We start from the raw sequence: 12672 nt of genomic DNA on the forward strand, positions 1-12672 counted from the left end.
GAAGCACAGACAACTCGACCACTTCCTTTTCCAAACCAAACTTAAAATGTGAGTGGCCTACTGTACGACTGATCGAAGTTTATCCGTTAAATCCTCATGTATTTTAGCACTTACATTTATGAAATAACTTCCAATCCATATAGAGATCTTATCCTGATCTTACTTTATGATATTACGCACCTGCATTGTCTATTTTTTATCATACATGTTTCGAAAGTCGAGACCCCCTTCGAGGGTCCATGTTTACACTGTTGGATGTGTTGGTGATCAAACAATTGAGAGCAATCTAAACCGTTCATTGTCCACAGATGGTGCGTTACCAGTTGGCGGTTGGCCTTAACAAAGGCTACAAGGTCACCAAAAACGAAGGCAGCTTCCAGCGGAAAGACAGACCATCTCGCTGCAAGGGGGTAATTATGTCAGCTTATTCTTGATCTTGATGATTACGCTGCTGGGTACCAGAAGACTGGCATAAATGCAGCGGGGGAGAGTGCGGCAGCCTAATGGTGGTGGACGGCTGCTAGCTTGACTTTAAAGATGCCAATGCTTTTGGAGGTTACAATATTGTCCTCAAGTAGATTCCAGTCTTGTGCCGTCTTCACAAAAAAAGGAGTTCCTAAACTGATCAGTGCGGCCTTGGGGCACTGAATAGGGTCTAGAATTGTTTCTTGAATACTGTGAGACGATGTTGGATGTGTGATGGTCAGAGTGTCTCACTGGCCTGATTTTACGGCCTTACTTCTGCTCAGTTAAGAACTGGTGTGATGGTAGTGCCGGTACCAGCCCCTCAACCACCCTATAAAAGAACGTCAGACGGAGTTGTTGACGTCGCTGTTGCAGAGGTTGGAGTCCAGTTTTCTCTAGGAGTCTGGTGACGCTGCCGGGGGTCGACGACCTGAAGTCGCCTGTGATAAACCTCGACGCTTTGTGTTGTACGCGTTCGATGCAGTCAATGTCTTCCTTCAGGTAGGGGTCCCAGACAACCGCCCCATACTCCAGGAGGGGACGCACAAGGGAGAGGTAGGCCTGTTGACGGCAACGAGGCGGGCAGCGTTGGAGGTTGCGGCGGAGAAAGCCAAGGGTGCAGTTTGCTTTTTTAGTGATAGAAGAAATGTGGGGGCTCCATTTCATGTCGTCTGAGAGGAGAATGCCAAGGTAGGGTGTGGATCTAACGTTTTGGAGGATGCTGTTGTCCAGTTGGTAGTAGAAGTCAGAGGATTTGTTTATACTGAGGATATAGCATTTAGAGGCGTTGAAGCGCATGTCCCAGGTAACCACCCACTCTTCGAGGTGTCTGAGGTCTTGTTGCAGGGATTGGTGATCCGCGAAGGAGTTTATTTCCCTATAGAGCAGGCAGTCGTCGGCGAACAAGCGGACGTGGGACGATACAGAGGCTGGCAGGTCGTTAATATGGACAAGGAAGAGTAGTGGGCCGAGCACCGTCCCCTGCGGGACGCCAGAGTCTACTGTAGTTGATTCGGATGAAGTACCCTCGAGTACAACTTTCATGGAGCGCTTAGTGAGGAACGACGTGAGCCAGTTGAGTAGGGGGCCGTTTATGCCATAACAGGCGAGTTTGTGGAGAAGGTGGGGAACAGTGTCGAACGCTTTAGAAAAATCAAGCACAGCGACATCTACTTGTTTTCTTTGGTCGAAGATGGTCAAGAGGTCGTGGGTTGTGGTGAGAAGTTGGGTTTCACACGAGAATCCAGAACGGAAACCATGATTTAGATGCGTGAGGATGTTATGCGAGTCGAGATGTGTGAAGATGTGGCGGCATATAATATGTTCTAGGAGTTTGCAAGGGATGGAAGTGAGGGAGATGGGACGGTAGTTCGCGGGGAGGTGGCGATCGCCCTTTTTGAATACACAGGAGATGTTGGCCTGGAGCCAATCGGAAGGGAGAGAACCACTATCCAGGGATCTCTGGAAGATGAGAGCCTGTGCAATCTGGTCGGCGCAGGTCTTTAGGACCAGGTTGGGTATGCTGTCGGGGCTTTGGCGGGGTTGAGGTCACGTAGCAGTTTAGCTACTCCAGCTGTGGTCACTTCAATCTGCTCTATGGGGCTGACGGCAGGGGGTGGGGGAGGGTGGGTGAAGTTAGCACTCTTTGTGAATACTGATTTGAACTGGTCGAGGAGAAGTTTTGCTTTCCCTACAATATTCAGTTATTGATATTAATTACACATTAACATGCTTCCATTTGAAACTTCTTCATCAGGGATTGACGCCTGACAAAAGCTAATTGAAGCTCGACGGAGCGAAGCGACGGAGGGTTTCAATTAGACTTTGGGAGGGCGTCAATCCCCGATGAAGACCGAGAAGTTTCAAATGGAAGCATGTTAATGTTATTGTAATTCAATCTGACGACGATCTCTTTCCTGCTTTCATGCGGTTGTAAACAGACAGAATTGGTTCTGTTCTGTTCACACACATGACACTACTTTCAGTCCACCTACCTGCAAGGGTCAAGTCCCAAGAAATATTTGTCTCTGTATTCCTATCATATCACTCTGCTTCTGTTTTGTTTTCTTTCACACACATTTTCCCTTCTTTTTTGATGGGTTTCTGGACAGCAAACTCTAAAACAGATTCTTTTCATCACAAAAGCGATCTTTGGAATTGACTGACGTAGTCCGGAAGAATTCATGCATCAACTTACGTCACGTGTTCGACGTCATCACTTCGCATACCTTATTGTCTCGGTATTTCGTTGGCCTTCATATTTTCTACTTGTAAAATGACCCTCAAAGCTAACCGAGACTAGTTGAGGCTGTATCAATGCGCCTCGCCAGCAGGTTGTTAATGGATTTTTTAGCGAGTGGTTATCGACAATTAATGACCGGTAATTTTTAATGAGTTGGGGCATTCTGACCAATCACAGGATCTGTTTCATTAAAACGCAAACTTGATTGAATTACAATTATTATTGACTCACATGCGAAGCAAAAGTGAGTCTATGTACTCACCCGAGTCGTCCGTCCGTCCGTCCGGAAAACTTTAACGTTGGATATTTCTTGGACACTATTCAGTCTATCAGTACCAAATTTGGCAAGATGGTGTGTGATGACAAGGCCCCAAAAAACATACGTAGCATCTTGACCTTGCTTCAAGGTCAAGGTCGCAGGGGCCATAAATGTTGTCTAAAAAACAGCTATTTTTCACATTTTTCCCATTTTCTCTGAAGTTTTTGAGATTGAATACCTCACCTATATATGATATATAGGGCAAAGTAAGCCCCATCTTTTGATACCAGTTTGGTTTACCTTGCTTCAAGGTCAAGGTCACAGGAGCTCTTCAAAGTTGGATTGTATACATATTTTGAAGTGACCTTGACCCTGAACTATGGAAGATAACTGTTTCAAACTTAAAAATTATGTGGGGCACATGTTATGCTTTCATCATGAGACACATTTGGTCACATATGGTCAAGGTCACTTTGACCCTTATGAAATGTGACCAAAATAAGGTAGTGAACCACTAAAAGTGGCCATATCTCATGGTAGAAAGAGCCAATAAGCACCATTGTACTTCCTATGTCTTGAATTAACAGCTTTGTGTTGCATGACCTTGGATGACCTTGACCTTGGGTCAAGGTCACATGTATTTTGGAAGGAAAAATGTGTAAAGCATGTGAGTCGTATGGGCTTTGCCCTTCTTGTTATGACATGCCACTACCAAAACACAGGGCTATTATCGAAAAGTTTGCGACAGGTAGCCCATCAAGAGAGAAATAGTTTGATATTCCTGTTATTACTTTTGGTATGCTGTCATTGACACTTACATTGCATGGTCTATTGCATTGGGTGTTCACTGCACACTTTTTTTATAAGCGATTTTTGTTTTCCCTTTCTTAGTCTTACTGATGAAACGCATGTGTTCTGTAAAAAATGCTGATCTTTTCTGTTCTGCTTCCAATGATATGCAGTATCGGATTCGAAGTGAGACTGTGGTCTTCATATTTTTAAAATTGTTTAATGTTTGTTTTTGAAGTTTGCCTAGATCTAAGTGGACGTGGTTCCCAAGGTCTTTTTGAAGTCTGCCTATCTATCGGAAGTCGAAATTTTACTGTCAGTGTCCGAGATGATGTGACTTTGCTTTGATTTGCAGGTAGCCACAAAGCATGCCCGCTTCGTCCGTGACTTGGTCAGAGAGATCACTGGATTTGCTCCTTACGAAAGAAGATGCCAGGAGTTGCTTCGTATTTCTAAAGACAAACGTGCCCTCAAATTCTGCAAAAAGAGGGTGAGTTCAGCTAAACTTTTAGGCCGTGGCTGGAGAGCCAGTTACGGAGCCCCTATGCTCTGGGACCGGCACTCTCCACAAGCTACCTAGTGTTCGAGGTCTGATTGGTCGTACATTAATATTTTCTTTTTAAGTTCAATTCAGAGAATTGTGGTCTTTGCTTTTATTGAGAAACATTAATGTAGATCAGTTTTAGACTCGGAAGGACTTGTATTTTGGCAACAGCACAATCATTGATTAGCAACTGACCGTAGCGAGAGATGCGGTTCGCAGGTGTGAGAGATTTTGTCGAAGCAGAGACGTAGTAGTAACTCGATGCAAAGCAGATTATGTTTTGTCATAGCTAAACAAATTCGCTGTTTATTTCCATGTCAATGATATGTTAACTAATGCTGCTTCTAGCCTCAGGACCAGTGATTCACGTTGCTTGGTTCGCTGACAGTTCAGTGAGCAATGCCAAATTATTGACTCGTGAGCTTTGATTTGCAATTTCAATTTGATTAACGAAATGCTTTGGAAAAAATGAAGAATAGAGCAAAATAAAAGAAAGTTAAGAAGGGGGGGAAAAGTTTAAAAGATTAAAACACATTTTTTTTAACTTGCATCAGCAGGGCTAATCAACAACCTCACTGACTCTAGCACAGTTTGCTACCAAATGAGCTAACATCGGATACCTGCCAGGACAGGGAAAACTAGGAATAGGTATTTTGTGAGATACTGGTGACTTCCGGTTCCAGAGCCTGGGGGCTCAGTAACTGACTCTCCGGTTCCCGAGCCACTCCGAACTTTATACAAGTCATGTGCGTGTATTTGTCAGGACTGGAACGCCCTCAACCCAGAAACTGTCGATGCCCCCCTCTGCCAGTGCCTTCACCTCGAGGTTACTGGCAGACAACCCTTCAGTTTAAACTTCTCCCTGTTTAATTTTAAGTAGGGTGTCTAGAGCTGTGCCAGCCGGGTTGAACCCCGGCGACCGCTACAGTAGCCAAGGGCGAAATCTACTAGCTTAGATATTTCTACAGTTTTTGTTTTGATTTGCTCAAAATTATATGTAAGAAATGTTTAAGTCCTTTGTACTGGAAACTTGCATTCTCCCAGTAAGGTAATATATTGTACTACGTTGCAAGCCCCTGGAGCAAATTTTTGATTAGTGCTTTTGTGAACAAGAAACAAGTGGCTCTATCCCTTCCCTCCGTCGCGATATAACCTTGAATGGTTGAAAACGACGTTAAACACCAAATAAAGAAAGAAAGCTCAAAATTATGTATTGTTATACTTTCTCAGTTGTTGAGATGGGGTGGGGCAATAGTTGTTTTTTGTGTGTTAAATTAGAGGTGTGTTTTAACTGTCACGGCTGTACGGCCAGCAGACACTTTTTGGTCAAGATAACGAGCAACACATCACACCATTTTTTTTTTTTCCATACCACTCTGGTTCACGTCAGCCCTGAAAGTCCAACAAATGGTGTACTCGCCTTTGGCTAGTGTTTTTGAAAATTTACTAGCCAGAGCAAACTTTACTAGCCAAACCAACAATTTGTTTCAGCAACTTTACTCGCATTTGGCTAGTAGATGAACATTTCTACTCGCCAGTTACATGTTTGTACTCGCCATGGCGAGTAAAATACTCGCCAATTTCAGGCCTGTATGTGCAATTCTCAAATGTTAATTAGGTGTTGCACTTGCAATAGTTTGTAGGCTCAAAACCTTATCAGTTAAAAAAAAAAGTGTTGTGATAGTGTGTAGGTTCGAAACTGTGTCCAGTAATGGAATGCATAGATCTGTGAGCTTGTGTGGTGTCTAGCCTGGGAGTCTAAATTAGCAGCAGATAATTGCAGTGTCAGCTTTTAACACACACTTTGATTTTAATGAGCTGTACATTTGTTTCAGCTGGGCAGCCACATCCGTGCCAAGAGGAAGAGGGAAGAGATGGTGCAGGTCCTCCAAAGGCAGAGGAAGGCTCAGGCCCAGGCTCAGGCCAAGTAAACTACTCCTTGTCATCTGTCAATAAATGTGGAAAAAGTATGGACATGGTTTTCTTCTTGTGTTTGATGTGGGAAGTATGGGCGTGTTTGTGTATTGTGTGTACACGGCTGTGCCTTGTTGATGGGGGATTCCGTCATTTCCATGTTTGTTTGTTTGACCTGTTCAGGCGGTTGTGATGTGTTTTGGGGGCGTGCTGAGATCATGATCTTGAGGTAAAGACAGGATAATGCCAACCACCATACTGCACATATATCTACACGCACTTCACATTTACCTTCCGCTCACAAAATGCATCACACAAGTGCTTATTACATGTTTCTTTATTATATTTGAAACCGTTTCATTATGAAGACAAACTTTTGACAAAAGATGTAAGATGACCAATCGGAACAAATTCTACTGCCTCAAGTACAATTTCTGTAGTAGCTACAAGTTTAAAGTCACTGTTCCCTTCTAACACCACATGGTTCTAAATTCTATTAAACCTACTATAGTTAATTTACAAATTAGGAAAGTTGCTATCCCTACCATTCACCTTTCATTCAACTAATAGCTCTTAGTATTAGGAAAAATGATTTGGCAGCAACTAAATCAATTTATAATAAAAATGTAATTCACCACAGAGGTCCCAGACCCAGCAGGTTCTCATTCTTTCACATTTTATTTCATTTGCATTGTGGAATTCCATAGTCTGACAACTGCAGTCTCTCCAAACTGTTTGAAATGCAGCAATCCTTTAGAGCTCGCCATTCAGATTTTTTTTGAACAACTATTGCAACTTGAAAAAAGACTATGGCTAAAATGATTCCTGAGATATATAATATGCTCTGTAATAGATAGAGAATACTACATGGCTTGCTGTGTCGTGCCAGATTTACACGAGTTGTTTTTTTAAATATTGAACTGCGAGGGAAAGCGAGCTGTTCACTATTTGAAAAAGCAACGAGTGTAAATCTGGTATGACACAGCAAGCCATGTAGTATTCTGTTTATCCTACATACTGTACTTACGTGTATTTTACTGAAAATGTCCTGCAGTCGAGGCAGCTAAATTGAAGACGCTTGTTTTGGAACCTCGATCTCTTCTAAAGCTTCGTCAAATCTATTATGTCAAAGCAAAGAAACGTCACTCTGAAAGTGTGGCGTGACGTGTTAGTTCTAAAAATTCATCGAGGGTAATTGGCGAGCGCAATTTTTTTTTCTATAATGACGTTTGTCTTGGTGACTTTGGCATCATAAGCAGTGGAAAAACAGGTCCCTGCCAGACTTGCTTGACATGACCTCATTTACATGATATACACACGTGTGATTTGAACGATTATTATCTCACGATTGTCTCTCACGTATGTAGGATAAATTTATTTGTGGCATAGTCGCCTTTGTCAGTTTGTGCAAAGAGTTATATTTATTCATGTGCTGTACACATTTGAAGAAATTCTATTACAGAATTGACCTGTGGTAGAGTAAATGGAAGCAGGTTACCAGCAGTAACTAGTCTATGAGATGATTGCAACAAATGGAACACACTCGCTGCACAATTTGATTGCCACAGTTTATTGCACAGAAATTATTGCTTTTTTAAACATGAAAGCAGTATTGCACTGTGACAATGATTGATATGAAATCAAGTTCAATGAAGTTCAGGAAGTGTTGGTCAATAACTCAACTGCCCCCCCCCCCCCCCCCCCATCCCCAAAACAAGAATTGGTCAGTATTTTAATAGTTGAATTTGGAAATGGAATGTTAAAATAAGTGCAATATATGCTGAAATGTTTACCTTTGGCTCCAGTTTCATGATTTAAAATTTGTGTGATGAAAGTATGTTTTCCTAGCAAATCTATACACACCCATGCACTTTCTCTGCCAAATTTTCACACACACACATAATCGGGCATGGGAATTGTCCGCCGAAAGGCAAATTTCCGCCGTAAAAGCTAAAGTGTCCGCCGAAAAAATAAATGGGGGAGGCAAAAATGGTTCTGAAAACTGAATTCAATGGCAAACCTGGAGCTCAGATGACACCAAATTGCACAATTTGGGTTCTTTGGAGAACATTTTTACCGTGGGAGTATGCCCCCGGACCCCCTAGTAAGGCTAGGCGCTTTGTGCCGTCGACTTTGAGCTTACTTACAAATGTTCAGCCTTTTTTACTTTTTTCAATTCCCAAGCCTGACATACTTATTATGACCATGCAAATTGCCACTGGTGTCATAGATTTGCTGAATGAGTGTAGTTCAAACAACCTGCAATCTAATTTAGTAATTAGGATATCCTGAGGAGACAAAGTACCATCAAATATTTGGGATTTCCTGGCAGCTTCCTGTTGCAGAGCTTGAATTGTATGTGAATGTCTGTGAAACTGGTACACAAATAAGCCCGCACAGGGTGGGTTTTTTCCTCCTACATCTTCTCGTATATCATTTTTCATTTTATTCTATTCATTATCAAAAACTCGGTAGCTTTCTGACTCCTGCAGGAAAACTTAGAAAAAAAATGTGTATCTTACTTTTCACATTTTGATGGTAGCACTAACTTTTGCTCCTTTTCCATAAATTCCTGTACAATAACTGAATAAGAGATAGATACGTTTTTCACAATGTGCATGGAGCCAAAAGCCTTAAGTTTTAATTGCAGGCAGTCTGTTACTGTTCCTCCTGTCTACTCATAGAAACCAGCGGCAAAAAGCTTGTATCACAGAAAGTGGCAGCCGACAGAATGAAATTGCCCCTTTTAAAGGCTACATGCTAAGGAGAGTCTGAATACACATACACACTCTCATCCAATGCTGTCAAATCAGTAACATAAAGTTAAGAAAGCATTAAGGGCTCAGGCTGGATTTTTTTCTTTCTTTTCTTTGTTTTTAAGTAGGTCATGAAAGACAATAAAATGAGGCATTTAGTAGTAGTTTAAAAAAAATGCACACAGGCAATACAAGTTAAAATGTGAACAAAACTAGTAACATTTAAAATGTTATAGTTGGAATTCTAAGATAAAAAGTACCACTATTACTAGTATTACGGCTTGCTTGCTTAGAAAGTTAAGAGTTAAAAATGATCAAGGGAATAAAAGAAAACTAGTGATATGTACAGTACACTTTTTCCCCATTCACAAGCAGCTGTGCCTGCGCTAATAATATCAAAGTATAATTGAGTATCCAGAAGTATTTAAAGAAATACATTATGACAATGAATACTTGTCAAATTCAGATTTTATAAAAATGCTAGACTACATGTATTCTTAAGGCATTACCCTTTTACGAACCTTTACTCAGGACACAATCCTTTACATGTAGTTACATGCAGAATCTATTTGATTTGAAGTAAAAAGAAAATTGGACATAATCTCTAAAAGTACATAAACTCTAAAATAGCTACCACAAATCGCAGTGAACCAAAACCACAAAGGTTCTGGTGGAAATTGCTCATAAAACTCGATAAGCTATTCCTACTAAATCCCAGTTACTGAAACACCACAGCACCTGTGCATACATGTGTAAAATCACAGTCACAAACGCTAAACAACAAAGAGATATGAGGCAAAGGATGTAAAACTCAAGAGGCCTGCTCCGAGATAAAAATCATGAAGCACTTGCACTGGAAGCTACGTACATTTCAAACTAAAAAACATGTTCACGCATCTTCAATGACAAGCTGAAACAGATATAACACATCAGTGTGAAAGGCACGGTGACATATCTCACATCTACAGAGGGAGGTTTGTTTTGTTTTCTGTACAACAGAAGTTTGCACATGTATGAACGCACACATGCATAAAGTGTGCCACTCTGTCAATTAAAACAATAATAACAAAGAAACTGGTACTAACAATTTCCGTTGGAAAGTGGAAATTTGCTCCCTTTGATGCACAAAACTGTCAGCTAGCAGCCGTACCATGATATGAACAGAATCAGAGAATGTGTCTTGCATTCAGATATGGTTTGATAATAGTTCATTTCTTCAAATTACTCGTAGCTTTGTACCAGCCATTTGTCACACTTGGAACTGAAGTGCTTGCACTTAACCATAACACTTCAGGAAGGAATGTACCAAAAAACAATTTGACCCCAAAATGTATCAAATGAACTCAAAATGCAGCAAGGATATGAACATGATGGGATTATGCAACAAAATCAAATGATAATTTTTCTTCTGATTCGTATTCATTAAGATTCCAAAGTTTGCCTGTACACATCTTTGGGAATGAATCTTCAACTTATTATGCTGCCAACAAACTGTACAGTAACAAGTCGCGAGAATCGATATCAACAAATTTAGTAAATCTGTCGGCCTGAAACTAAAACATCAACACTGAAAACCTGTCATCACCAAGACTAAAAGTAGTAAGGCTTGGCTAGTCCATACCCGAACACTTTTTTAAATCTTTTTTAATCCGATTTTGATGACAACTTTAATGAGCAAACTAATTATTTAATTTTTATTAGCTTCCAAGCTGAAATGCAATCCCATAGTCCAGACTGACTCAAATGTTGCTTGACCTAAATTTCAATTAAATTAAAGATGAGCCAGATATGATGTCATCAAATACAAAAATCGAATTCCTATGTAAAGTTTCATGAAGATCAGTCCAGTAGTTTTCTGTGAATAGCTCTAGATACACATAACCACACATGGACAGACACACACCACTACCCTCGTCTTGATTTCTGGTCTATGTTAAAACACTTAGTCAAAACTTTTTTTTGTTTGTTTTTTGTCCCTACACCGGTTCCTTGTTTCGGTGTACTCTCACGCCGCCCCGTCCCTGCATTCGCTGCTCCATCCACATCTGAATTTCGTTCCGCTGCCAAAACTTGACTAAACCCAACAAAAGGAACATTCCTTAGTGTGTATGCAATACATGTAATGAACAATTTCTTTTGACTCTTTTCTGTACAGTAAAATATGAAGCAGGTAAATCAAATCTAGGAGAGAGGAAAGTTACTCAGTAAGTTGAGTGGAGCTTGTATCAATGGCAAAACATGAAGAAAAGCTTATATATATATATGAGAAGCTTAGATTTAGAATACTGTCGCAAAAAAGGAATACACCACCATCTGGTATAAACGCAAGTTCACAACCTATCAGTGGCACAGTAATTTCATCGCACTGATTTCATAATCTCAAGAACAAAATAACTGTGAGCTGAAAGCTTAATGTCATGATATGATTTGAATGACAACATAAAGATACCCACTGAGCAATTCAAGTTGGCTTTTCCTCTACAGAATGCCCACTGTAGCTACCATAAAGCTTTTAACACTGTTCATCATGATGATTAAATAAAACATCAATATGTCAATAAACAAAATCAATCTGTTTTTAGAAGAAACAGCTTCCTAAAATGTCTGCAGCTGGCAATCATGTCGGTCACAAATCAAATCTCACACCAAAATATTACTTCCTTGCACAGTTACTCATTTAAGACAATGCCATTTTTGAGATTCTTTTCTTTCACAACCTGTGAGTCGGAGTCAACTGTCAACACGCTCCAACCTTTCTGCCCACAATTACACAGTAATAAAAACAGTTCAATCTTATCACACATGTGCGTTGATGCATAGAGCACAGCCGATGTGAACATTGCTTGGGCCTGAATCACAGCTGACACGTATTGCCTCATGACGAACAGCAAAATGCGATGATTGACGAACGGGGTGAAAGGCACAGGCAGAAAGACTTGCATGGGACTAAAGGAATGGATGAGGCCCCCCCTCCCCGTTTGCTGCCAAAGAGACGAGACGCTGAAAGCCGTCGCTAGGAGCGTTTCTTTTTGCCTGGTGTGGGGGAAAACTCTGGCCGCATTTCTCGGTACTGTTGCTGGAGACAGAAAAACAAAAAAGTTCATCACATGAATGCTGTTGCAAAGGGCTGGACAAATAGTTTCAAAGAAAATGTCTTCTTCTTCTGCGTTCGTGGGCTGAAACTCCCACGTACACGTGTTTTTTGCACGAGTGGAATTTTACGTGTATGACCGTTTTTTACCCCGCCATTTAGGCAGCCATACGCCGTTTTCGGAGGAAGCATGCTGGGTATTTTCGTGTTTCTATAACCCACCGAACTCTGACATGGATTACAGGATCTTTTTTGTGCGCACTTGGTCTTGTGCTTGCGTGTACACACGGGGGTGTTCGGACACCGAGGAGAGTCTGCACACAAAGTTGACTCTGCATCTGAGAAATAAATCTCTCGCCGAACGTGGGGACGAACTCACGCTGACAGCGGCCAACTGGATATAAATCCAGCGCGCCACCGACTGAGCTACATCCCCGCCCAAGAAAATGTCTGAGAGGCATAACTCCCTTACAGTTGCATGGTCATTTGGAAATAGCTTTCTTGGCACAAGATTGATCATCAAATCAACAATGTTTAAGACCCCCCCTCCTTCCCCCACCCCATAACCCACAGATACAACAGGTGCACATTTTTACTTTATCATACCTTCTG

At 41.2% G+C, this 12672-nt stretch overlaps 3 protein-coding genes across 3 annotated transcripts in view; 1 reads left to right on the forward strand and 2 right to left on the reverse strand.

The window, feature by feature from the left end:
• The window catches only part of LOC138950706 (uncharacterized), a 134967-nt gene that overhangs the window by 41633 nt on the left and 80662 nt on the right, over positions 1-12672 (reverse strand). The window lies entirely within an intron of this gene.
• LOC138977131 (large ribosomal subunit protein eL36-like) lies at positions 26-6269 on the forward strand. Its single transcript, XM_070350044.1, has 4 exons — positions 26-48; positions 309-410; positions 4111-4245; positions 6135-6269. The coding sequence occupies exons 2-4, from the start codon at positions 309-311 to the stop codon at positions 6228-6230; spliced, it is 333 nt and encodes a 110-aa protein (XP_070206145.1). The 5' UTR covers positions 26-48; the 3' UTR covers positions 6231-6269.
• The window catches only part of LOC138977092 (multiple C2 and transmembrane domain-containing protein 1-like), a 58101-nt gene continuing 51964 nt past the window's right edge, over positions 6536-12672 (reverse strand). The window contains exon 17 of the mRNA XM_070350005.1: positions 6536-12045. Coding sequence (XP_070206106.1) covers positions 11983-12045 — 63 coding nt within the window. The 3' untranslated portion in view covers positions 6536-11982. The remainder of the gene's footprint in view (positions 12046-12672) is intronic.

The sequence above is a fragment of the Littorina saxatilis genome, linkage group LG1, assembly GCF_037325665.1.
Source record: "Littorina saxatilis isolate snail1 linkage group LG1, US_GU_Lsax_2.0, whole genome shotgun sequence".
Classification (NCBI taxonomy): domain Eukaryota; kingdom Metazoa; phylum Mollusca; class Gastropoda; order Littorinimorpha; family Littorinidae; genus Littorina; species Littorina saxatilis.

Coding starts and splice junctions, on each gene's coding strand:
- LOC138977131 (XM_070350044.1), top strand. CDS start 309: ATGGTGCGTTACCAGTTGGCGGTTGGCCTTAACAAAGGCTACAAGGTC. Junction 411..4,110: donor GACCATCTCGCTGCAAGGGG/GTAATTATGTCA, acceptor TTTGATTTGCAG/GTAGCCACAAAGCATGCCCG. Junction 4,246..6,134: donor TCAAATTCTGCAAAAAGAGG/GTGAGTTCAGCT, acceptor CATTTGTTTCAG/CTGGGCAGCCACATCCGTGC.